The 21,032-nt window shown below is 42.5% G+C and overlaps 2 protein-coding genes across 6 annotated transcripts in view; one reads left to right on the top strand and one right to left on the bottom strand.

Moving 5' to 3' along the window:
* TLDC2 (TBC/LysM-associated domain containing 2) overlaps nt 1–15,889 on the top strand; it is a 33,434-nt gene extending 17,545 nt beyond the window's left edge. The window contains exon 7 of the mRNA XM_032295021.1: nt 15,799–15,889. Within this exon, the coding sequence (XP_032150912.1) occupies nt 15,799–15,874 (76 nt within the window). The 3' untranslated portion in view covers nt 15,875–15,889. The remainder of the gene's footprint in view (nt 1–15,798) is intronic.
* The window catches only part of SAMHD1 (SAM and HD domain containing deoxynucleoside triphosphate triphosphohydrolase 1), a 69,628-nt gene that overhangs the window by 8,353 nt on the left and 40,243 nt on the right, over nt 1–21,032 (bottom strand). For 3 of the 5 annotated variants that reach the window (XR_004274079.1, XM_032295017.1, XM_032295016.1), the window contains exons 10-15: nt 20,432–20,523; nt 19,081–19,196; nt 14,970–15,109; nt 13,776–13,868; nt 6,915–7,019; nt 6,289–6,426 (exon numbers count right to left, since the gene is read on the bottom strand). Coding sequence is in view for 4 of the 5 variants with exons in the window: in XM_032295017.1 (XP_032150908.1) it covers nt 6,289–6,426; nt 6,915–7,019; nt 13,776–13,868; nt 14,970–15,109; nt 19,081–19,196; nt 20,432–20,523 (684 nt within the window). In the remaining variant the exon portion in view is untranslated. Of the gene's footprint in view, nt 1–868; nt 1,528–6,288; nt 6,427–6,914; nt 7,020–13,775; nt 13,869–14,969; nt 15,110–19,080; nt 19,197–20,431; nt 20,524–21,032 lie in introns of those variants that run through there. The other 2 variants (XM_032295018.1, XM_032295015.1) reach the window with 2 other exon arrangements.

The following is a 21,032-nucleotide window of genomic DNA, read 5'->3' as shown; positions in this document are numbered from 1 at the left end:
GGTCTGAGTTCCCCTACTTGCTTGGGGGGCCCCTCACTCCCAGTCTGCCAGGGAGGCCTAGTCCAGGGGGCATCAGAGCAGAAGACATTCGGGGCTCATGGCTGCCATCCCCACTGGCTTGCATCTTCAGCACCCTCTGGCCACCACCAGCTTTGGCTCTAACTGCAGACTTTGTTCTTGGTGAACTATTATAGAACTGGGAATGAGGTGTGCCCTGGGTACAGAGGCACTACCCTACCAAGGTGGTACCCACTCCACTGCTGGGAAAATCAAGTTACCTAGGGGAACCTGGAACCCACTGGGTGGTCACTAATTTCAGCACAGGCAGTGCAGTGTTTGCTCTTAAACATACAAAATGCACTGAACCAGAACCAGTAAAAACAAAGTCCCAGGTCTGAGGAGCTCTGAGGACGGTGCTTGTGATGGCCTCTGGCCAGCTCTCCAGGATACTCAGAGAGCAGGTCAGCGGAGGCCTTCTCCAGGCTAGGCAGTGGGAAGGCCCTCTGGATCGGAGGAGTGAGTATTCAGGAGACAAAGACACTGCTCAGGTCTGGAGCCTCCACTGAGCCTGGGCACAGCCTGGTTTGGTGAATCCCTCTGTCACTGGGGATAGGGATCTCTCAACAAGAGGCGCCTTCATGCTTCACTCACGAGGAGGCCAGAGCTCTCAGATCTTCCCCAAAACCTAATCAGGCCTCTCTAGCATGTCAGAGACCACTCTTGGCCATTGTCTCCTACCATTTACCCCAACCTGGCAGCTTGTAGGGGGCTAGAAGGGTGACTTGAAGAGGACTATCCTCAAACTTGAGGTGACAGGGAACTCTTCAGAAGGGCAGGATTTGCTGTTTTGTTTTTAGCCATGTTTGTCTATGACAATGTCAACTTCTAATTCCAATTTGTACCCCTGTCTCATTTCTACATTAAAAACAAAAAAAATCATCTATCATAAAAGTTCAGAGTAAGCTGGGTGTGGCAGCACGTGCCTGTAGTCCCAGCTACTTGGGAGGCTGAGGCAGGAGAGTCATTTGAGCCCAGGAAAGTTCGAGTCCAGCCTGGGCAACAAAGCAAAACCTTGTCACTTTAAAAAAAAGAAAAAAAAAAAAAAAGAGTTCAGAGTAGATAAAAGAGTTGTTATTCTAAGAAAATAGACTACCAAAGGAGAAAAACTTTAATTAATATTAAAAATAGGCAAGGTAATGCTTTTCATATATAATAAGATTTGCCTAATACCATCTTATTTCTTTGATTAAAAATTACTTCTCTTCAGCATGTGTGTACATTCAAAATACAAAATTAAAGCATGTGTTGTCATCAAATTTGCAGAATTCTATGACTGAAGCCCCTAAGTTAATTGTGTGGGGGAGGGCATTTGTAAACAACCGCCTGCAGATATTATACCGGGTCATCCTTAAAAAGCTGGAGCCTGCTTTTGGGTGCTTCTCGGAGGTGAGCTGGAGTTTGGGCTGAGGCCCTGTAGTTCCATTCATCTTTCTGAGGTGTTATGAGTGGGGCTACAACATCGCCATCCTATTAGGAAGAGAGAGAAAAATGGAACAGAGAAGAGCCAGTCTGTATCATCGTATTTCTGAGGGAGTCTCAGGTGCACGCATCCTTGTCTTGCATACAGATTGCTTCTAGGTATACTCATTCTAGGGAAACTCCAAATTACATATGCCCTGTGCTTGGGACAAATTAGAAACACCACAGCCGTACTCAAGAGGAGCCTTCATGAAAACAGCCACTGGCCTTTGCAGGGATGACTGGAGGAGCACACCCCTGCCCACCTCTACGGCCTCCTTCACACACCTTCATGGAGCACAAGCCCTGTCCTGTTTTCCCAGGAGAAAGATGGGCTGCAATGAACCCCTGGCTTCTCTCACGCCTGGTCCCCTCTGCAATAAATGGCCCAGGTCTACAAGATGGCAAGGAAAGGGAGGAAGGACAGTATGTACCTGCAGATTTTAAATTTTTCTCTGCATCAAAGCTCTAACGTTGGCCCCATCAGCACAGGCTCCAGACAAAGGAGCTCCTCCACCCAAAATGAGGAAAAGACCCAAATCGAGGTGATACAATGACCTGAAACCAGAGCAGTAAGAAGCAAGGCCTCCTAACACCCGACTCTATGCTAAACTGTTCTGAGCTTGTGGGTAGATCCTCTTTGGTTACAAGATAACACAGGATCTTAGGGAGCCTATGTTGTACCAGGAATACAATGCTGGTAGGAGGATTCGTGCTTTTCATCTGCCTATTTGCTCTCAGACCCATTCTTCACTCCTCCTCTCCCTACTCTGTTTCATAGGAGCTACTCCGGTAAATTACATTTTTCAGTTCCCATGCCTGTTGATTTCCAGTTAGATCTGGTCAATGGGAGGCGCTGGTGGGAGGCTGGAGATGAGAGGAGGGCAGAGAAGTCAGGTTCTTTCTCTCCCTACCTCCTCTGGCACGAGTGGCAGTGGCAGTGACTCTTCTGTGGTTCCAGCTTCTGTAGATGGCCCCAGCTCCTGGACTCCCACCTGCTCCCTTGGTCTGTCCTATCCTAGAGGTGGTAGCAGCTTCCTGCTATTGAATCACTGTCCTCTGTGCTCAGTTAGCTCTGCCAAAACTTTTGTATCTCATCCCCCATGTTAAATTTCTTCTGTTGAATTACACTGTATTTGACTTGACAGAACCATTAAAAGCAGTTTTTAAAATTTTTTATTTATTTAATTTTAATCTTGCTCTGTTACCTAGGCTGTAGTGCAGTGGCATGATTTTGGCTCACTGCAACCTCCACCTTCAGGGTTCAAACGATTCTCCCACCGAAGTCTCCCAAGTAGCTGGGATTATAGGGTGCACCACCATGGCTAATTTTTGTGTTTTTAGTAGAGATGGGGTTTCACCATGTCGGGCAGGCTGGTCTCGAACTCTTGACCTCAGTAAAGGTAATCATTCAGGCTGAGTGTGGTGGCTCACTCCTGTAATCCCAGCACTTTGGGAGGCCAAGGCAGGCAAATTGCTCGAGGTTGGGAATTGAAGACCAGCCTGGGCAATGTCATGAGACCCCATCTCTACTAAAAATACAAAAATTAGCTGGGTGTGGTGGCGCATGCCTGTAATCCCAGCTACTTGGGAAGCTGAGGCAAGAGAATCACTTGAACCCGGGAGGCGGAGGTTGCAGTGAGATAAGACAGTGCCACTGTACTCCAGCCTGGGCAACAGAGCTTTAAAAAAAAAAAGAAAAAAAAAGTCATTCAATTGTCATGATATTCGTACTTGAAGGCCTATCTCAAAATCAGCAGTATTTATCTTTAAACTCATCTCTATTTCTACCCAGCTTTTTCTTTCTTTTTTTTTTTTTGAGACAGATTTTCGGTCTTATGGTCCAGGCTGGAGTGCAATGGCGTGATCTCGGCTCACAGCAACCTCTGCCTCCAGGGTTCAAGTGATTCTCCTGCCTCAGCCTCCCAAGTAGCTGGGATTACAGGCATGTGCCACCACGCCCGACTAATTTTGTATTTTTAGTAGAGATGGGGTTTCTCCATGTTGATGATGGTCTCAAACTCCCAACCTCAGGTGATCCACCTGCCTCAGCCTCCCAAAGTGCTGGAATTACAGGCATGAGCCACCGTACCCAGCCTTTCTGTTGTTGTTGTTTTTCAGACAGCATCCTGTTCTGTCAACCCGGCTGGAGTGTAGTGGTGTGACTGTAGTTCACTGCAGCCTCAGACTCCTAGGCTCAAGCAATCCTCCCACCTCAGCCTCCCAAAGTGCTAGGATTATAGATGTGAGCCACCATGCCTGGCATATAGCCAATTGTTTTACTTCTACCCATTCTAATTTCAACTCCAGTGAATTTTATAAATGTAAACAAATATGTCACTTTTCTGCTTAAAACCCTTCAGTGCTAATGCTCCCCACTCTCTTGGCTGACAGGACTTTGCAAAAAGCCCGACACCTCCACACGCTATGCTCCTTCCTAAAATGCACCATGTTCTTTCTCATCTTCTGACCTAACCCTGGGGTGTCTATGCTCAGCCCCTCCCCTACCACCATCTCCTGCTGCCAGCCCTTCGCCCAGACAACTCCTCACTCAACCTTCATGCCTATAAGCCCTTCTTTAAATAAGCTTTTCCTGACCAACCAACACCAGCTACATCCTCCTCGTTTTTCCTCCTCTAAGACTGTACCCACCCCACCCCCAAAGTACTTACCATGCTCCTATAATTTATTAATTTATGGAGCAAAATTCATAATAATTATTATTATCCCAAACTAGATTGTTATCCCCAATCTGAATGGGATCCATGGGAATAAGAAACTGTCTACCTTAGGTGCTAACACAGGGCCTGGAAACACACTCAGTGAGTGAATGCATCAAACTTATAGTAGCTATCACCACATAGCTCAACTTTAATAGCCTCTCCTCACTCTCTGTTTCCAGCCTCTCCAAGTTCCAGTCTATCCGCAGCGAGGGTTTTCAGTGATTTAGTTTCATAGAACCTAGGACAGACATACAGTTGGCCCTCTGCATCCATGGGTAGATTCAAGCAACGGTGTAGATATAAAATATTGAAGCGGGGGATGGCTGTGTCTACACTAAGCATGTACGGAGGTTTTTTTTGTCATTATTCCCTAAACAATACAGTATAACAACTATTTACATAGCATTAGAGATGTGTAATACCTACATTGTAGTGCTATTATAAATAATCTAGAGATATTTAAAGTGTAAAGGAGAGTATGCATAGGTCATATGCAAACACTATACCATTTTATATAAGGGACTTGAGCATCTGTGGATTTTTCCATCTTTGGGGGTCCTGGAACCAGTTCCCCACAGACACCAAGGGACAATTCTACTTCCTTATTCCCATGGGTCTCAATCTAGTTGGAGATGACAAACACTCAGGTAAATCATACAGTGGATGGCAACTCTTGAATACTCTCAATGATTCCCTCCCCACTGTAGAGAGGAAAAAATCTCTTAGCCAGTTATCCAAGGTGTTTAATAATCTAGTCCACTCTTCCCATTTAACCTCTCCGCACTTAACAGTAAGAATTTCCTACCCTGGAAAGACAGGTCTCCTCGTGGTCCCTTAAACACTCTCAACTCATTCCAATGTCATTCCTTTGTGCTGCTCCCACTGCCAAATACACTCCTCCTTCTCCCTGCTACTCATCCAAACATAGCCACGCCTTCTAGATCTAGCAGATCCTGCCCCTTCACCAGGCTTCTCCCATAGCTCTCTCAACTCTCTGAATCCTCATAGATCTAATCTGGATCACGCTTTGTGGCACTTGGTAAAGCACCGACATTCTGAGCTATGCTTTCATATCTCACCCTATACTTTTTCCCTTTTGCACCTAACACACAGGAGTGTGAGGGAGATTTCTAGACAAGGCAGTAAAGCACTGTTTCCCTGCCTGACAATTATATTCATTCATTTAGTCAATAAATGCCAATTGGCCGCATTCTCTGTGCAGACACCTACTATGTGTAGGTCAGTAAGAGACAGTTTTAAGAACATTCTCTACAGGGTTGGCAGCTGTGGCTTGACTCCTCTTCCCTCTACTCTCATTCCAGATAATTTAAATAGTTAACTAATATACTAAAGTAACAAAGTTTAGAAACACAAAGTCTATTACTAATTTTTTTTTTTTTAATTTTGAGAGGGGGTCTCACTGTTTTACCAGGCTGGAGTGCAGTGGTGCCATCTTGGCTCACTGCAACCTCTGCCTCCCAGGTTCAAGCGATTCTCCTGCCTCAGCCTCTCGAGTAGCTGGGACTACAGGTGTGTACCACCACGCCCAGCTAAGTTCTGTATTTTTTAGTAATTTTAGTATTTTTAGTTTCACCATGTTGGCCAGGATGGTCTCGATCTCTTGACCTTGTGATCTGCCCACCTCAGCCTCCCAAAGTGCTGGGATATCACCCGCCCGGCCTATTATCAATTGTATGTTAAATAAGTTAACTACTCAGCTTTGGTAACCTCTGAAAGGTAGAGACACTATGACTAACCTTCCAAGGCCACTGGTGAGCATGAGAAAGCATTATTCACATGTTCACATTTTTATCTTTTATTATTAGGACAATAATGATAAAGAATATCCATTCCAACTCATGTAGGCAGAAATCACTGGTTGACACAGATTTAGACATTTTAAAAGGAAACAAAGTGAAAGACTTTATTTTCAAAATCATAACCAAATAACTATAACTTAAATGAGAACTTTTCATCAGATAGTTATTTTTGGTTATTACTAAAAAATAAAAAATTGCACAAAGTTTGTGAGTAACAGGCCACCTACCTGCGGCTTGGTAAAATTTTTGTCGGAACACCATTGAACAAAATGTTGTTGTGCAGCATACAAACTCTTCGCATCTGTCTTCTTACAGTATACTCGAATCAGCTGCTCTGCAAATCTCTCTGGCAGAAGTTGTGAAACCTTTTTTAAAATAAAAAGATTTCACTATCACCTTGAATTCACACATTGGAGATATCAGTGGGTGCCTAGGCTCCTAACTATTCATTTTTTTTTTTTTTTTTTTTGAGACAAGGTCTCCCTCTATCACCCAGGGTAGAGAGCAGTGGCACAATCACACCTCACCGAAACCTCAACCTCCCAGGCTCAAGCAATCCTCCCACCTCAGCCTCCTAAAAGCTGGGACTACAGGCATGAGCCACCTAATTTTTTTAGTTTTTGTAGAGATGGGATCTCACTTTGTTGGCCAGGCTGATCTTAAACTCTTGTCCTCAAGTAATCCTCTCGCTTCAGCCTTCCAAAATACTGGGATTACAGGCATGAGCCACCATGCCAGGCCCACTTTAATTGTAAAGATATGCCTTAAAGCCTAATTTACATATAAAATGCTAATTTACTATAAAGATTTGCTATATGCCACTGTAGTATATTTGTTCTGCCTAAGTAGTTACCTGGTTTTTGGTAATCATTATTGCTTTGCTGGGGTCACTCTTACAATAGAATCGAACATGATCAATTGGATTCTTGTCTTGCATTCCATAATCCATGTTGATAACCTAAATAAAAGTAATAAATAAGTAATCATGTAACAACCAGGAGAACTGAACTCAGGGCTGAAGGGGCATCACAAGAAACTGAACAGAGGCTGAGTGAGGTGGCTTATGCCTGTAATCCCAACACTTTTGGAGACCGAGGCAGGTGGGTCATGAGGTCAGGAGTTCGAGACCAGCCTGACCAACATAGTCAAAACCTATCTCTGCTAAAAACACAAAAATTAGTCAGGCGTGATGGTGGGTGCCTATAACTCCAGTTACTCGGGAAGCTGAGGCACAAGAATTGCTTGAACCTGGGAGGTGGAGGTTACAGTGAGCTGAGATCACGCCAATGCACTCCAGCCTGGGCAACAGATTGAGACTCTGCCTCTAAAAGTAAATAAGCAAATAAAATCCCAGTCCCCACAAACCATTCAGCCCCAGATTAAAGTTCAACAAATAATTATAAAAGTATTTAACCACATTTGTTATAAGAGTTACTAAGGAAAAGCACAGGGTGTTTTGAAATGTTCTAATAGGGTACCTGATGTAACCTAAGGTGCCAGGAGAATGACTGGAAATGGTTTCCTGGGAAAGTGACGTTACTAAGTGAGCAAGAAAGAAGAGAAACAGGCTTAGGTGCGAAGAAAAAGAATTGCAGACAGAAGAAACAGCTCAGAGGCAGAGAGGACTGAAATTGTCTCCTGGGTTTAGCAACACTGAAGTCACTGGTGATCCTGGAGAGAGTATAGTGATGGCAACAGAAACAAGGTTCAGGAGAAAATGAGAAATACAAATTTAAGAGAAGGCAACTCTTAAAAGTTTGGCTGTTAAGAGGAAGCAAGATGTTAAAGAAAACAAAATTACAGCAACATAAGAGAAGTTAGCTGTAGGGTTCTATAGCACTGTAGGATGACTACATTTAACAGTAATCTTTTTTTTTTTTTTTTTTTTTGAGACAGAGAGCCTTGCTCTGTCACCCAGGCTGGAGTCCAGTGCAATCTCAGCTCACTACAACCTCCACCTCCCTGGTTCAAGTGATTTTCCTGCCTCAGCCTCCTAAGTAGCTGGGATTACAGGCACCACCACACCTGGCTAGTTTTTGTATTTTCAGTAGAGATGGGGTTTCACCATGTTGGCTAGGCTGGTCTCAAACTCCTGGCCTCCAAGTGATCTGCCTGCTTCTGCCTCCCAAAGTGCTGGGATTACAGGCATGAGTCATCGTGACTGGCCCAGTTAATAGTCATCTATTACAGTTAAAAAAATTTTTTTTTGAGACAGAGTGCAGCTGCATATCACATTCTATGTTCATCACTTCTATGGAAGCTTGCAGTATTAGTTATCTCCTTCTTCTTTTTGACTTTCCCAGCAACAGTTAAATAGACTTTCATCTTAAGAAAATCACAGGTCAGACACTGAAGCTCACACCTGTAATTTCAGCACTCTGGGAGGCTGTGGAAGGCAGATCCCTTGAGCCCAAGAGTTTGATACTAGCCAGGGCAGCATGCGAAACACCATCTCTACCAAAAAACAAAAATTATCCAGGCGTGATGGTGCACGCCTGTATTCCCAGCTACTTTGGAGGCTGAGGTGGGACGATCACTTGAGCCCAGGAGGTGGAGGTTGCAGTGAGCTGAGATCACAGCACTGCACTCCAGCCTGGGCGACAGAGTGAGACCTTGTCTCAATAAAATCATGAACACCACACTCCTCTTCACCCCTCTCCTCTTTTTCAGGGTCAGACTCATCTTCTCTTACCTTTCTAAGGTACCAAATTCCTCTCCAGGTACTTGTTTCTTGCTGCCTTTTTTCCTTAATGTTTTTATTTTACTTACATCAACACACACACACACACACACACACACACACACACACATACACACACACACATATATATGATTTATTTTTTAATTTATTTTAATTTTTTTAGACTAGTCAAGTGCAGTAGTGAGAAGGGGGGAAAGAATAGAACAAGGAGTTCAATCTATAACTGTGAATAATCAATTGAGATAACTCACTACCTTCGGACCAGCCTATTTTATATATTTTTTAAATTGACAAATGATCATTGTCCATCTTTATGGGGTACATAGTGACGTGTTGATATACATAAATGTATGGTGATCAGATCAGAGTAATTAGCACATCCATCATCTCAAACATTTATCATTTCTCTGTGTTGGGAACATTCAATATCCTTTAAGCTATTTAAAACTATGTAATAGGCCAGGCATGGTGGCTCACACCTGTAATCCCAGCACTTTGGGAGTCTGAGGCAGGTGGATCAGGAGGTCAGGAGATCAAGACCATCCTGGCCAACGTGAAGAAAGCCAGGCTCTACAAAAATACAAAAAATTAGTGAAGCGTGGTGGCGGGTACCTGTAGTCCCAGCTACTTGGGAGGCCGAGGTGGGAGAATCACTTGAACCCAGGAGGTAGAGGTTGCAGTGAGCTGAGACTGAGCCACTGCACTCCAGCCTGGCAATAGGGCTAGACTATGTCTCAAAAAACAAAACAAAACAAAAACAAATAAAAAAAGACCAAGCAATCAAACAAACAAAATGTTAAAAACAAAAATTAACCAAGTGTGGTGGCATGTGACTATGGTCCCATCTACTTGGGAAGTTGAGGCAGGATGACTGCTTGAGACCAGGAAGTCGAGGCTGCAGCAAGCCATGATCATGCCACTGTACTTCAGCCTGGGACACAGTCAGAGACCCTGTCTCAAACCAAAGCTTAAACTAACATTAGCTGGGTGCAGTGGCTCATGCCTGTAATTCCAGCATTTTGGGAGGCTAAGGCAGGAAGACTGCTTGAGGCCAGGAGTTTGAGACCAGCCTGGACAACATAGTGAGACGCTGTCTATACAAAAAATTAAAAAATCAGCGGGGCATGGTGGCACGTGTCTGTAGTCCTAGCTACTCAGAAGGCTGAGATGGGAGGATAACTTGAGCCCAGGAGTTCAAGGTTATAATGATTGCATCTCTGTACTTCAGCCTAGGCAACAGGGTGAGACCCTGTCTCTAAAAAATAATTAACAGTAAATACAATAAAATTTAGTTACTCACTAACAGCAACCACATTTCAAGTGCTCAGCAGCTGCATGCAGTTAGTGGCCACAGAAAGGGACAACACTGACCAAGAATATCTCTGTCACTGCAGAAAGTTCTATTGGACAACACCTCTCTAGAACACAAGTAGAATTACCCTAAGCCTTTGACAAGAACAAAGATGTTTCCCCACTATGCAAATGGGAATACTGAATACAGTTGTCGATGGAGGCAGGCTTGTTTCTTTGATGAGAAAGGTCTAAGGAGTTGCTATCTAATGGCCTATAGTTTATCTTGGAAATAAGAGCCAAAGGTTGGGTTATTCATGAGGATGAATACAGTTGGAGGTAGGAAGCATGGCTGGAGTTCTGAGAGGAGGGAGGATAGTCTGAAATGACGACAATGATTATTATTAGTATTATTTTTTGAGATAGGGTCTTGCTCTGTTGCCCAGGCTGTAGTGCAGTGGCATGATCTTGGCTCACTGCAACGTCTGCCTCCCAGGTTCTAGAGATTCTCCTGCCTCAGCCTCAGGAGTAGCTGGGATTACAGATATCTACCATCATGCCTGGCTAATTTTTATATTTTTAGCAGAGATGGGGTTTCGCCATGTTGGCCAGGCTGGTCTCAAACTCCTGACCTCAGGTGATCTGCCCACCTCAGCCTCCCAAAGTGTGGAGATTATAGGCATCAGCCACCATGCCTGGCCTGAAATGATTATTATAGAGATTGGGAGAATCGCACTAAGCCTGCCAGAGGGCCCAGCTTAGTTTGGTGGACAGGAATTTATAGATATGCCTGTACAGTGATGATATCCAGGAGCACTTATGTGTCCAGGTGTAGGTGTGGAGATGTGTAGATTTAACTTATTTAGGTTGTTCAGCCTTCTGCCAGGTAGATGTAAAGAAGGAAAAGGGAGTTGAGAGTAACTGCAGAAAATGAGTGAATTACTACATCACAATATCTAAATTACTTTTTTATTTTGAGATGGAGTCTCACTCTGTCTCCCAGGCTGCAGTGCAGTGATGTGATCTTGACTCACTGCAACCTCTGCTTGCTGGGTTCAGGTGATTCTCCTGCCTCAGCTTCCCAAGTAACTAGGATTACAGGTGCGCACCACCACACCCGGCTAATTTTTTGTATTTTTAGCAGAGATAGGGTTTTACCATGTTAGCCAGGCTGGTCTTGAACTCTGGACCTCAAGTGATTCACCTGCCTCAGCCTCTTAAAGTGCTGGGATTATAGGCCTGAGCCACTGCACCCAGTCTCCATTTGGAGAGAAATGAAGATAGAAGGCCACTGCCAAGCTGGAAGAACAAGGACACAAGAAGCTGAGGACACAATAAACTAGAGGTCCCAATGAGCTAAGAAAGTGTAGATGAGGAAGAAAGGGGTTACTGAACAGAGAAGAATATGTTTAAATTAGCTATTTTACAGGGAGGGCAGTTTTTTTTTTAAGACAAAGTCTCACACTGTCGCCCAGGCTGGAGTGCAGTAGTGCAATCTTGGCTCATTGCAGCCTCCGCCTCCTGGGTTTAAGCAATTCTACTGCCTCAGCCTCCCAAGTAGCTGGGATTGCAGGCGCCTGCCACCACGTCCAGCTAATTTTTTATATTTTTAGTAGAGACGGGGGTTTCACTATATTGGTCAGGTTGGTCTTGAACTTCTGACCTTGTAAGCCACCCAGCTTGGCCTCCCAAAAGTGCTGGGATTACAGGCATGAGCACGGCACCCGCCTGGGAATGCAGTTTTGAATGTTGGTAAGGTCCAGGGTCTCACTAGTCTCAAACTCCTGGCCTCAGGTGATCCTCCTGCCTTGCCCTCCCAAGAGATAGGATTACAGGCATGCACGACCATGCCCAACCTGTACTGCTTTTTTTTTCCCCCGCTTATTACATTACAGAAATCTTTCTATGTTAAAAAAAAACTTTAATGTTTACATTATTTCACAGTATTTCCTACTGATAGACATATGTTTTCCTCCTAATTTTACACTACAATAATATAATATAATACTTGTATTTTTTTTCAAAGTTAATTATTTCCTTAGGACAAATTCCTAGAATGAAAATTGCTGGGTCAATTAACATTTTAGAACATACTTCTAATTTGGCCTTGTACCAATTTACACTTTTATTTTCACATACTATATTAACAGAATTTTATAATACTTTCATTCTTACAAGTTTGATAGTAAAAAAATAATAATAATGTTCATCGTTCCATCAATTTCACTTAATGTCTTATTGATAAGGTTAAACTTCTTTTCATGTCTACTAGTAATAAGTATATTTCTTCCTATGTGTAGCTTCTTTGAGTACTTCTGATCCTACATCCTTTTGGAGATTGTACTTTTGAGAGAAAAACCAGATGGTAGCTGGAGGGACTGACCAGGACTGACCACTGCATTGAAGACAAGGGCAAACATGGCAGTGCCCAGGGGAAAACATTCTGGGGAGTGAAGTCTCTCAGAGTCTCAGGAAATTGAGACATGAGATCTCTTTACTCTAATGAAACCTCATTTAGTGAAACAAGAAACTGCAGCTTGATGTGAAGATCTGAGGTACTTCAAAATCAGCCAAGTTAACAGACAGTGAACCCGAGCGCAATTCACTCATAGTATCATTTGGCAAGGAATGGTTATGAAGAGATCATCCTTCACTTACAAATTTTTCAGCAACAAAATAACAAATAAGAGGTTTATGGGAAAAAACAGAAGGGGAACACTGCCCTGAGATTTCAGAGGAATAGAACTCCAAAAAGAATTTCCTATAGGAAACAAGAAAATGTGAGAAAGCTGTTTGGCATTCTCATTAGAACATGAAAAGACAGTGTAGTCTCTATGAAAAGGGGAGTCCCTGGAATCCTAGTATTTTGGGAGGCCAAAGTGGGAGGATCGCTTGAGCCCAGGAGTTTGAGACCATCCCAGGCAACATAGAGAGACTCTTCTCTACTGCGAGCCTGTCATCCCAGCTATTCAGGAGGGCTGTGGTGGGAGGATCACCTTGAGCCCAGAAGGTCAAGACTCCAGTGAGCCTTGATCCTGACACTGCACTCTAGCCTGGGCTACAGCAATCCTGTCTCAACAACAACAGAGTAAAAAAAGGCTTATATTGAAGGAAAAATATACACAAAAACAAAGAAGCAAACAACCCCACAACTTTTTCTTTTTTTGAGACAGAGGCTCGCTGTCACCCAGGCTGGAGTGCAGTGGCGCGATCTTGGCTCACTGCAACCACTGCCTCCTGGGTTCAAGTGATCCTCCTACATCAGCCTCCAGAGTAGCTGGGACTACGGGTGTGTGCCACCACACCTGGCTTACTTTTTTGAATTTTTAGTAGAGACGGAGTTTTGCCATGTTGGCCAGGCTGGTCTTGAACTCCAGACTCAGGTAATCCACCATCTTGGCCTCCCAAACCGCTAGGATTACAGGTGTGAGTCATTGCACCTGGCCCCACAACTTTTTCCTTTGCGTTTGTATGCAGGCAATAAAAAAAATTAAAATGTATTACTTGTGTAATTAAGAAATTTTAATACAGACAACGTAATCACATAAATTTTTTTTTTTGTGGTTAATAACATTGGTTCTCTTTGTGAGGCCATAGATGACTTCCTTCCTTCTATCTTTCTGTATTTTTCTAAGTTGTTATAATGAACATGCACTACTTTGATAATGGTGGGGTGCTTTATCTTTAAAAAATTATTCACTTATTACTGGACTAATTACTTACATCCACTATAAAATGTTCAGCCTTCAGCTTTACTTCTAGCGGTACTTTGGGTTTAGCATCAGCAACCTCTTTTGGAAGACATTCATAGCTCTCCTGGAAAACACAAGCCTCCCATGTTAGAATCCATTTTTCATCGTTAAGTGTTTGAGCTACGAACAGGTTTTCTTTATGAAAATGGCACCTAAGAAAAATGATTAGAGATATCCCTAACAAATATCACTCCTACCAATGCCACCCTTTAAACAAATAGAGCAATTTCTGTGAAAAATTGTAAAAGGGAAAAAAAAATCACCAGGCATGGTGGCTCACGCATGTGATCCCAGCATTTTGGGAAGCTGAGGTGGGCAGATCACCTGAGGTTGAGAGTTCGAGACCAGCTCGACCAACATGGAGAAACACCATCTCTACTAAAAATACAAAATTAGCCAGGTATGGTGGCGCATGACTGTGATTTCCGCTAATCGGGAGGCTGAGGCAGGAGAATCACTTGAACCCAAGAGGTGGAGGTTGCAGTGAACCAAGATTATGCCATTGCACTCCAGCCTGGGCAACAAGAGTGAAACTCCATTTCAAAAAATAAATAAATAAAAAATAAAAAACCAAACAAACAAAATTTACATTTAAAAAAAATGTGGCAATAACCTATTAGTACAAGAGGAAGTAAAGTATAACCCAAGAAATTACTGAGGTAGGGTGTGGTTATCAGTATGATTTGTGTTATGGCTTTCTGGCAAAGAGAAAATCCTTCACAAGTAGGAGGTGAAAATAGATATTTGACTTAAAGAAGACAGGTATGTGCCATCTGGGAGACTAATATCCTGTGAAGGAACCAAGTCATTGAAACAGGTCACCATAGCCTCAGTGAAGCTCATGTAGGCACTTTCTTTGAATCTACCCAAATCAGAGACCCACTTTCAATTCCTGAATGAGAGCAAAGATTTGGAGTTAAGTTAGACCTTGCTTTTGAATCCTGGCTAAACATGTTTTCATGAGCAAATTATTTAATCTTAGCAAAGTCTCAGTTTCTCTATCTGTAAAACAGGCCTAAGAACCCTACACTGTTGTGAAGATTAAATGAGAATTAAAGTAAAGCACTTAGTACAAAGTCATAGTATCATGATAGGTTAGTGGTTTCCTCTTGGAGGACAGAGATAACCTTTCACTAATGGAAAGATGCCTGTTAACTCAACTCACCCTTTTAATCTTTATTTGTCCTGTTGGCTGGGTCTCACCCACATACTTGTATAAATTACGGTATTCAATACTTTTTAAAATCTCTTGTGCCGCCTTCAATTTGGGATCAGTAGAGTATAAAATCTCCAGAAAAATGTTATCTGCCAATTTGATGACATTTCAGTTATATTAAAATGAAAACACAGAGTTAAAGAGTTATACAGTGCTATGCTACTGAAATGTTCTTAACAGGCAGTTCACAAACATAGGTACATTATTATTTTAGCAATATAAGAAAATGTTTTAAAAGACTTAAGTGAAAAAACCATTTAAAATTGTTCCAGTCGGCCAGTCACAGTGGCTCATTTTTTCTTTTTTGAGATGGAGTCTCTCTGTTGCCAGGCTGGAGCGTAGAGACACAATCTTGGCTCACTGCAACCTCTACCTCCTGGGTTCAAGCGATTCTGCTGCCTCAGCCTCCCAAGTAGCTGGGACTACATGCACGCACCACCACACCCGGCTAATTTTTGTGTTTTTAGTAGAGACGTGGTTTCATCATATTGGCCAGGCTGGTCTCAAACTCCTGACCATGTGATCCACCTGCCTAGGCCTCCCAAAGTACTGGGATTACAAGTGTGAGCTGCCACGCCTGGCCTCTTTTTTTTTTTTTTTTTTTTTTAGGAGACAAGGTCACGTTCTATAGCCCAGGCTTAAGTACAATGGCACTATCATAATTCACTGCAACATCAAAGTCCTGTGCTCAAGCAATCCTCCTGCCTCAGCCCGAGTAGCTGGAACTACAGACGTGTACCACCATACCTGGCTAAATTTTATTTTATTTTTTAAACAGGGTCTCACTCTGTCGTCAGGCTGGAGTGAAGTGGCATGTGATCATGGTTCACTGCATTCTTGACCTCCTGGGCTGAGGCAATCCTCATGCCTTAGCCTCCTGAGTAGCTGGGACTACAGGCACATGCCACCATGCCCAGCTAAACTAAAACGTAGTTTAAATGTAAGTATAATTTGAAAAAATTAATCTTCCTGTCTCAGTCTCCTGAACAGCTGGGACTAATGGTACATGTAAATACACCTAGATGAAGATGACTTTTAAAAATATGGCATTACTTGCTTTATTATGAATGAAAATTAAAAGCAAATATCCTCAGCTTGTTCAATTTCTTTTTCTTTTATTTTATTTTTGAGATGATGTCTTGCTCTGTCATCCAGGCTTGATATCAGCTCACTGCAACCCCTGTCTCCTGGTGATTCTTGTGCCTCAGCCTCTGAGTTGCTGGGACTATAGGCACCTGCCACTACACTCAACTAATATTTTGTATTTTTAGTAGAGATGGGGGTTCACCATGTTGGTCAGGCTGGTCTTGAACTCCTGACCTCAAGTGATCCACCTGCCTCTCAGCATCCCAAAGTGTTGGGATTACAGGTGTGAGCCACCCTGCCTGGCCTTACGTATATATTTTTAAAGAACAATGTAGCTGGACACGGTGGCTCATGCCTGTAATTCCAGCACTTTGGGAGGCCGAGGTGGGCGGATCACCTGAGGTCGGGAGCTCGAGACCAGCCTGACCAACATAGAAAAACCCCGTCTCTACTAAAAATATAAAAAATTAGCTGGGCATGGTGGCACATGCCTGTAATCCCAGCTACTTGAGAGGCTGAGGCAGGAGAATGGCTTGAACCTGGGAGGCAGAGGTTGCAGTGAGCTGAGATCATGCCATTGCACTCCAGCCTGGGCAACAAGAGTGAAACTCTGTCTCAAAAAAAAAAAAAAAAAAAAAGAGCAATGTATATAGTTTTTATAATTTAATTTAATTTGTTCTCTATTATTATTATTTTTGATACAGAGTCTCACCCTGTTGCCCAGGTGGGAGTGCAGTGGTGCAATCTTGGCTCACTGTAACCCCGACCTCCTGGGCTGCAGTGATCCCCCAGCCTCAGCACCTTGAGTAGCTGGGACTACAGGCACACACCGCCATGGCTAATTTTTAAATTTTTTGTAGAAACAGGGTTTCACCATGTTGCCCAGACTGGTCTCAAACTCCTGGGCTCATGCAATCAGTCTGCCTTGTCTCTCAGAGTGCTGGGATTACAGGCACGAGCCACCTTGTCTGCCTATTATGTATCTTTTGATTAAATTTACTGAAATGTAATGTGAAGTCTGTCAAGTTGAATAATAAAAATTTGGGCTTGTATTTTACATGTCTTTTCCCCCCATTTCATTTTTCTAGTAATTCATTTTTATCATACTTTACAGAAATATCAATCTGTAAGGGTTGGTAATTTAAGAAACTGTCTAAAAAGACAGTTTAGGAGGAGCTAGTTTAGGTTTCATTCTGTCAGTGTGCAGCAAATAGAATCCAGCTGTGGTAGAACAGCGGCACTCTAGGCAGGAAGCTATGGTAGAGCGATTTGGTTGTGTCTTAAGTCATTTGACTTCTGTTGTTTTCTCCATTTTCAGAGCCTCCAGCCTTTCCACTGATTCCGTAAGCTATAGGATTGCTTTCCAATTTAATTTTTATTTTTTGTTTATTTATTTATTTTTAAGACAGAGTTTTGCTCTGTTGCCCAGGCTGGAGTGCAGTGGCATGATCTTGGCTCACTGAAACCTCTGCCTCCTGGGTTCAAGTAATTCTCCTGCCTCAGCTTCCTGAGTAGTTGGGATTACAGGTGCATGACACTACACCTGGCTAATTTTTGTATTTTTAGTAGAGATAGTGTTCTACCATTTTGGCCAGGCTGGTCTCAAATTCCTGGCCTTAGGTAATCTGCTTACTTCGGCCTCCCAAAGTGCTGGGATTACAGGCATGAGCCACTGCACCTGGCCCAATTTTATTTTTAGTAAATGGTTTCGTAATTTTTAACTCTGACTGCTGTACACTTTTTGTTCTATTTCTTTTGCTTTATCTCAGGCAATACTTTCCCACAATAAAGAACCACCTGTGGCACCTTTACCTCTCTTTCCTCCTTCCCACACTAAGCTGAAGATTTTGTTTCTGCAAAACTGTGGACTGATGTTCCTCACATCTTGTGTTTTTGCAATGAAAATAATCTTAAATGACCAAGTCAGTTTGTTAGTATTCAGGTATATTATGAGTTAAATAATGACAAGTCTGGGCAACATAGTGGGACCCTGTCTCTACAAGAGTTTAAAAAACTACCCAGGTGTGGTGGTATATGCCTATAGTCCCAGCTACTTGGCTGAGGCTGAGGCAGGAGGATCACTTGAGCTCAGGAGGTTGAGGCTCCAATAAGCTGTGATGGCACAACTGCACTCCAGCCTGGATGACAGAATAAGATCCTGTCTCCAAAAAATAAATAAAATAAATAAAAATAAAATTAAACAGTTAAATAATGGGCCGGGCGTGGTGGCTCATGCCTATAATCCTAGCACTCTGGGAGGCCAAGGCAGGCAGATCACCTGAAGTCAGGAGTTCAAGACCAGCCTGGCCAATATGGTGAAACCCCATCTCTACTAAAAATACAGAAATTAGTGGGACATGGTGGGCTACGCCTGTAATCCCAGCTATCCAGGAGGCTGAAGCAGGAGAATCGCTGAAACCTGAGAGGTGGAGGCTGTAGTGAGCCAACAGTGTGCCACTGCACTCCAGCCTGAGCGATAGAGCAAGACTCCGTCTCAAAAAATAAAAGTAAAATAATGCATATTGAGTACTTATTTGTCAAGTCTATACTTGGTGCTATTCCTCATTTAAACATCACAACAAACTATATGCTAGGTATCATTACCCTCATTTTATAGATGAGAGGTTCAGGTAGGTTAAATCACTCAGTCAAGTTCACTTTATCAGTACAAGACAGAAATAAAACTCAAATTCAAAAGGAGATAATTCCTTGGGAAGCTAAAATACTTCCATCGGCTGGGTGCAGTGGCTCACACCTGTAATCCCAGCACTTTGGGAGGTCAAGGCAGGAAGATCACTTGAGCCCAGGAGTTTGAGAGCAGCCTGAGCAATATAGTGAGACCCCTTCTTTATTTTTGTAAAATTAAATAATTATTTTTAAAAATGAAAAATAAAATAAAGAAAAATAACCTATTGGCAATTCAGAGACATAGTTTATCTGAGGTGGACCGTCTATGTTACCTGTTACTTCTTACCTGTAAGCTTAGTGTAGGCTTCCATGTCATCAATTGCTGTAGAAATGCTATACTTCTTTCCTTCAGTACCTGTAATCTCTATGTAGGGGTCTGCTTTGAGGAACGCATCTGTAATCCTAAAAATTATTTTGCAAAAATTGATGCTTATGAGAAATTTTGAATATTTGCCTTATGTCTTGCTTAAGGAAATCTTTCTACTTTTGGGAAATAAAATAATGAGGCACAATGGTTCTAAAGACAATTGCTTCTCAACCATACTAACCATGTGCATGGTGGCCTGTGAGCTACCATGCTTACTGTGTTCCAGGCACTGCGGCAGGGCTTTACATGCATCATCTTCTTTAATCTTCCCAACAATAAGGTAGGGATATTCAGTCCCAATATATATGTATTTTTTTAGAGATGGGGTTTCACCATGTTGGCCAGGCTGGTCTCAAACTCCTGACCTCAGGTGATCCAGCCGCCTTGGCCTCCCAAAGTGCTGGGATTACAGGCGTGAGCCACTGCACCCGGCCCAGCCCCAATTTTATAGATACAGAAATGAAGTGAATTTTCATTTAACCAACTTAGGAAGAAACAGTGCCAGGCTTTGAGCTTAGATCTCTCTGAATTCAACAACAACAACAACAACAACTCTTACCAAAGTATTAACATACAAATAGGAGAATGTATTCCAAGTAATCTGCTCATGACAAAGGACAGGTGAAAAATAGGAATGAAGATAAATTTCCTCAACACAAATGGAAAAACGAAATAAAGGTTAATCAATTTAAGGCTTAATTTTAGAGTCATGGAAGACGTAACTTGACTCACACCCAGTGTTTGATAACTCCTCATGGAGTCTTTGAGTCATGAAGAGACCTGGCTACACAGTTTTCTGCTACGGTTCTGACTGGGTCAGGAAGAGGTAAAATTCCTGTTGGTTTTACCATTTGGTACTATTTTTGATGAATATTTGACTGGAAAGAATTAGACGTTAATCTTAATCCTTAAAGTTTATTTTTGTAATTAATCTCAGAATTCAAATATTCATGCCCTACCTCTCATTCTCCTGATGACTTATATCTGGTATGTAAGTGACTACCTGTTCAGAGGTCCTGAGTGATCCCAGCACAGCCGCTTCATCCCTGGCCGAAGCCAGCTCTTCTTCATCTGCCCCTTTATTCATTTCCCTCCTTTTCCTCCAACTAAATTAACTTTATTCTAGAGTTTTTCTTTAGGGAAACCATTTTAGATTTAACCACTTAATATGCACTTAAACTTATCTAGAAATGTCAAGTTGAGCCTAGTATGATACTCTAGCAAAGTATCATGGAATATTTTATAGGGAAATGACCATCAAGTTTCTTACATTGTATCAATGATGTTGCCAACTTTGTGTTGATAAGCTCTACGGTGTAAACAGTTGCGAGTGTGGAACATGTCATACAGATTTCCAACTTCCTGCAGGAAAATATAAAATAAATATTAATAGGATCAAATTACATTAACCTTATTAATAGACAAGTGTATAGGACAAGGAAACAGGATAGTGGCAGACAAGAGGGCTACTCACAGGTGCTACTTCATTAACACCTTCAAGCCTAATAAAAAATGAGGAGGCAGATTAGTAAAGCCATTTATTGGCTTGCAATTTTCATTCCTTTTTTTTTTTTTTTTTTTTTAAAAAGACAAGTTCTTTTAGGCTGGTATGAAGTGATCATCCCACCTCAAACTTGCTGGGACAATATGCATCAGCCATTGTGCTCGGCTAACTTTCATTCTCTTTTTTTTTTTTTTTTTTGAAATAGAGTCTTGCTCTGTTGCCCAGGCTGGAATGCAAGTCTTTCATTGCAAGAACTTTAATTCTTAATAAACTAGGCTGGGCACGGTGGCTCACACATGTAAATCCCAGCACTCTGGGAGGTCGAGGTGGGCAGATCACCTGAGGTCAGGAGTTCAAGACCAGCCTG

This window comes from Sapajus apella, unplaced genomic scaffold (genome assembly GCF_009761245.1).
Source record: "Sapajus apella isolate SASKATOON/1434 unplaced genomic scaffold, GSC_monkey_1.0 scaffold33, whole genome shotgun sequence".
Lineage (NCBI taxonomy): Eukaryota > Metazoa > Chordata > Mammalia > Primates > Cebidae > Sapajus > Sapajus apella.
The sequence above is the reverse complement of the archived record's forward strand: the minus strand, read 5'-3'. Positions and strand labels throughout refer to the sequence as shown.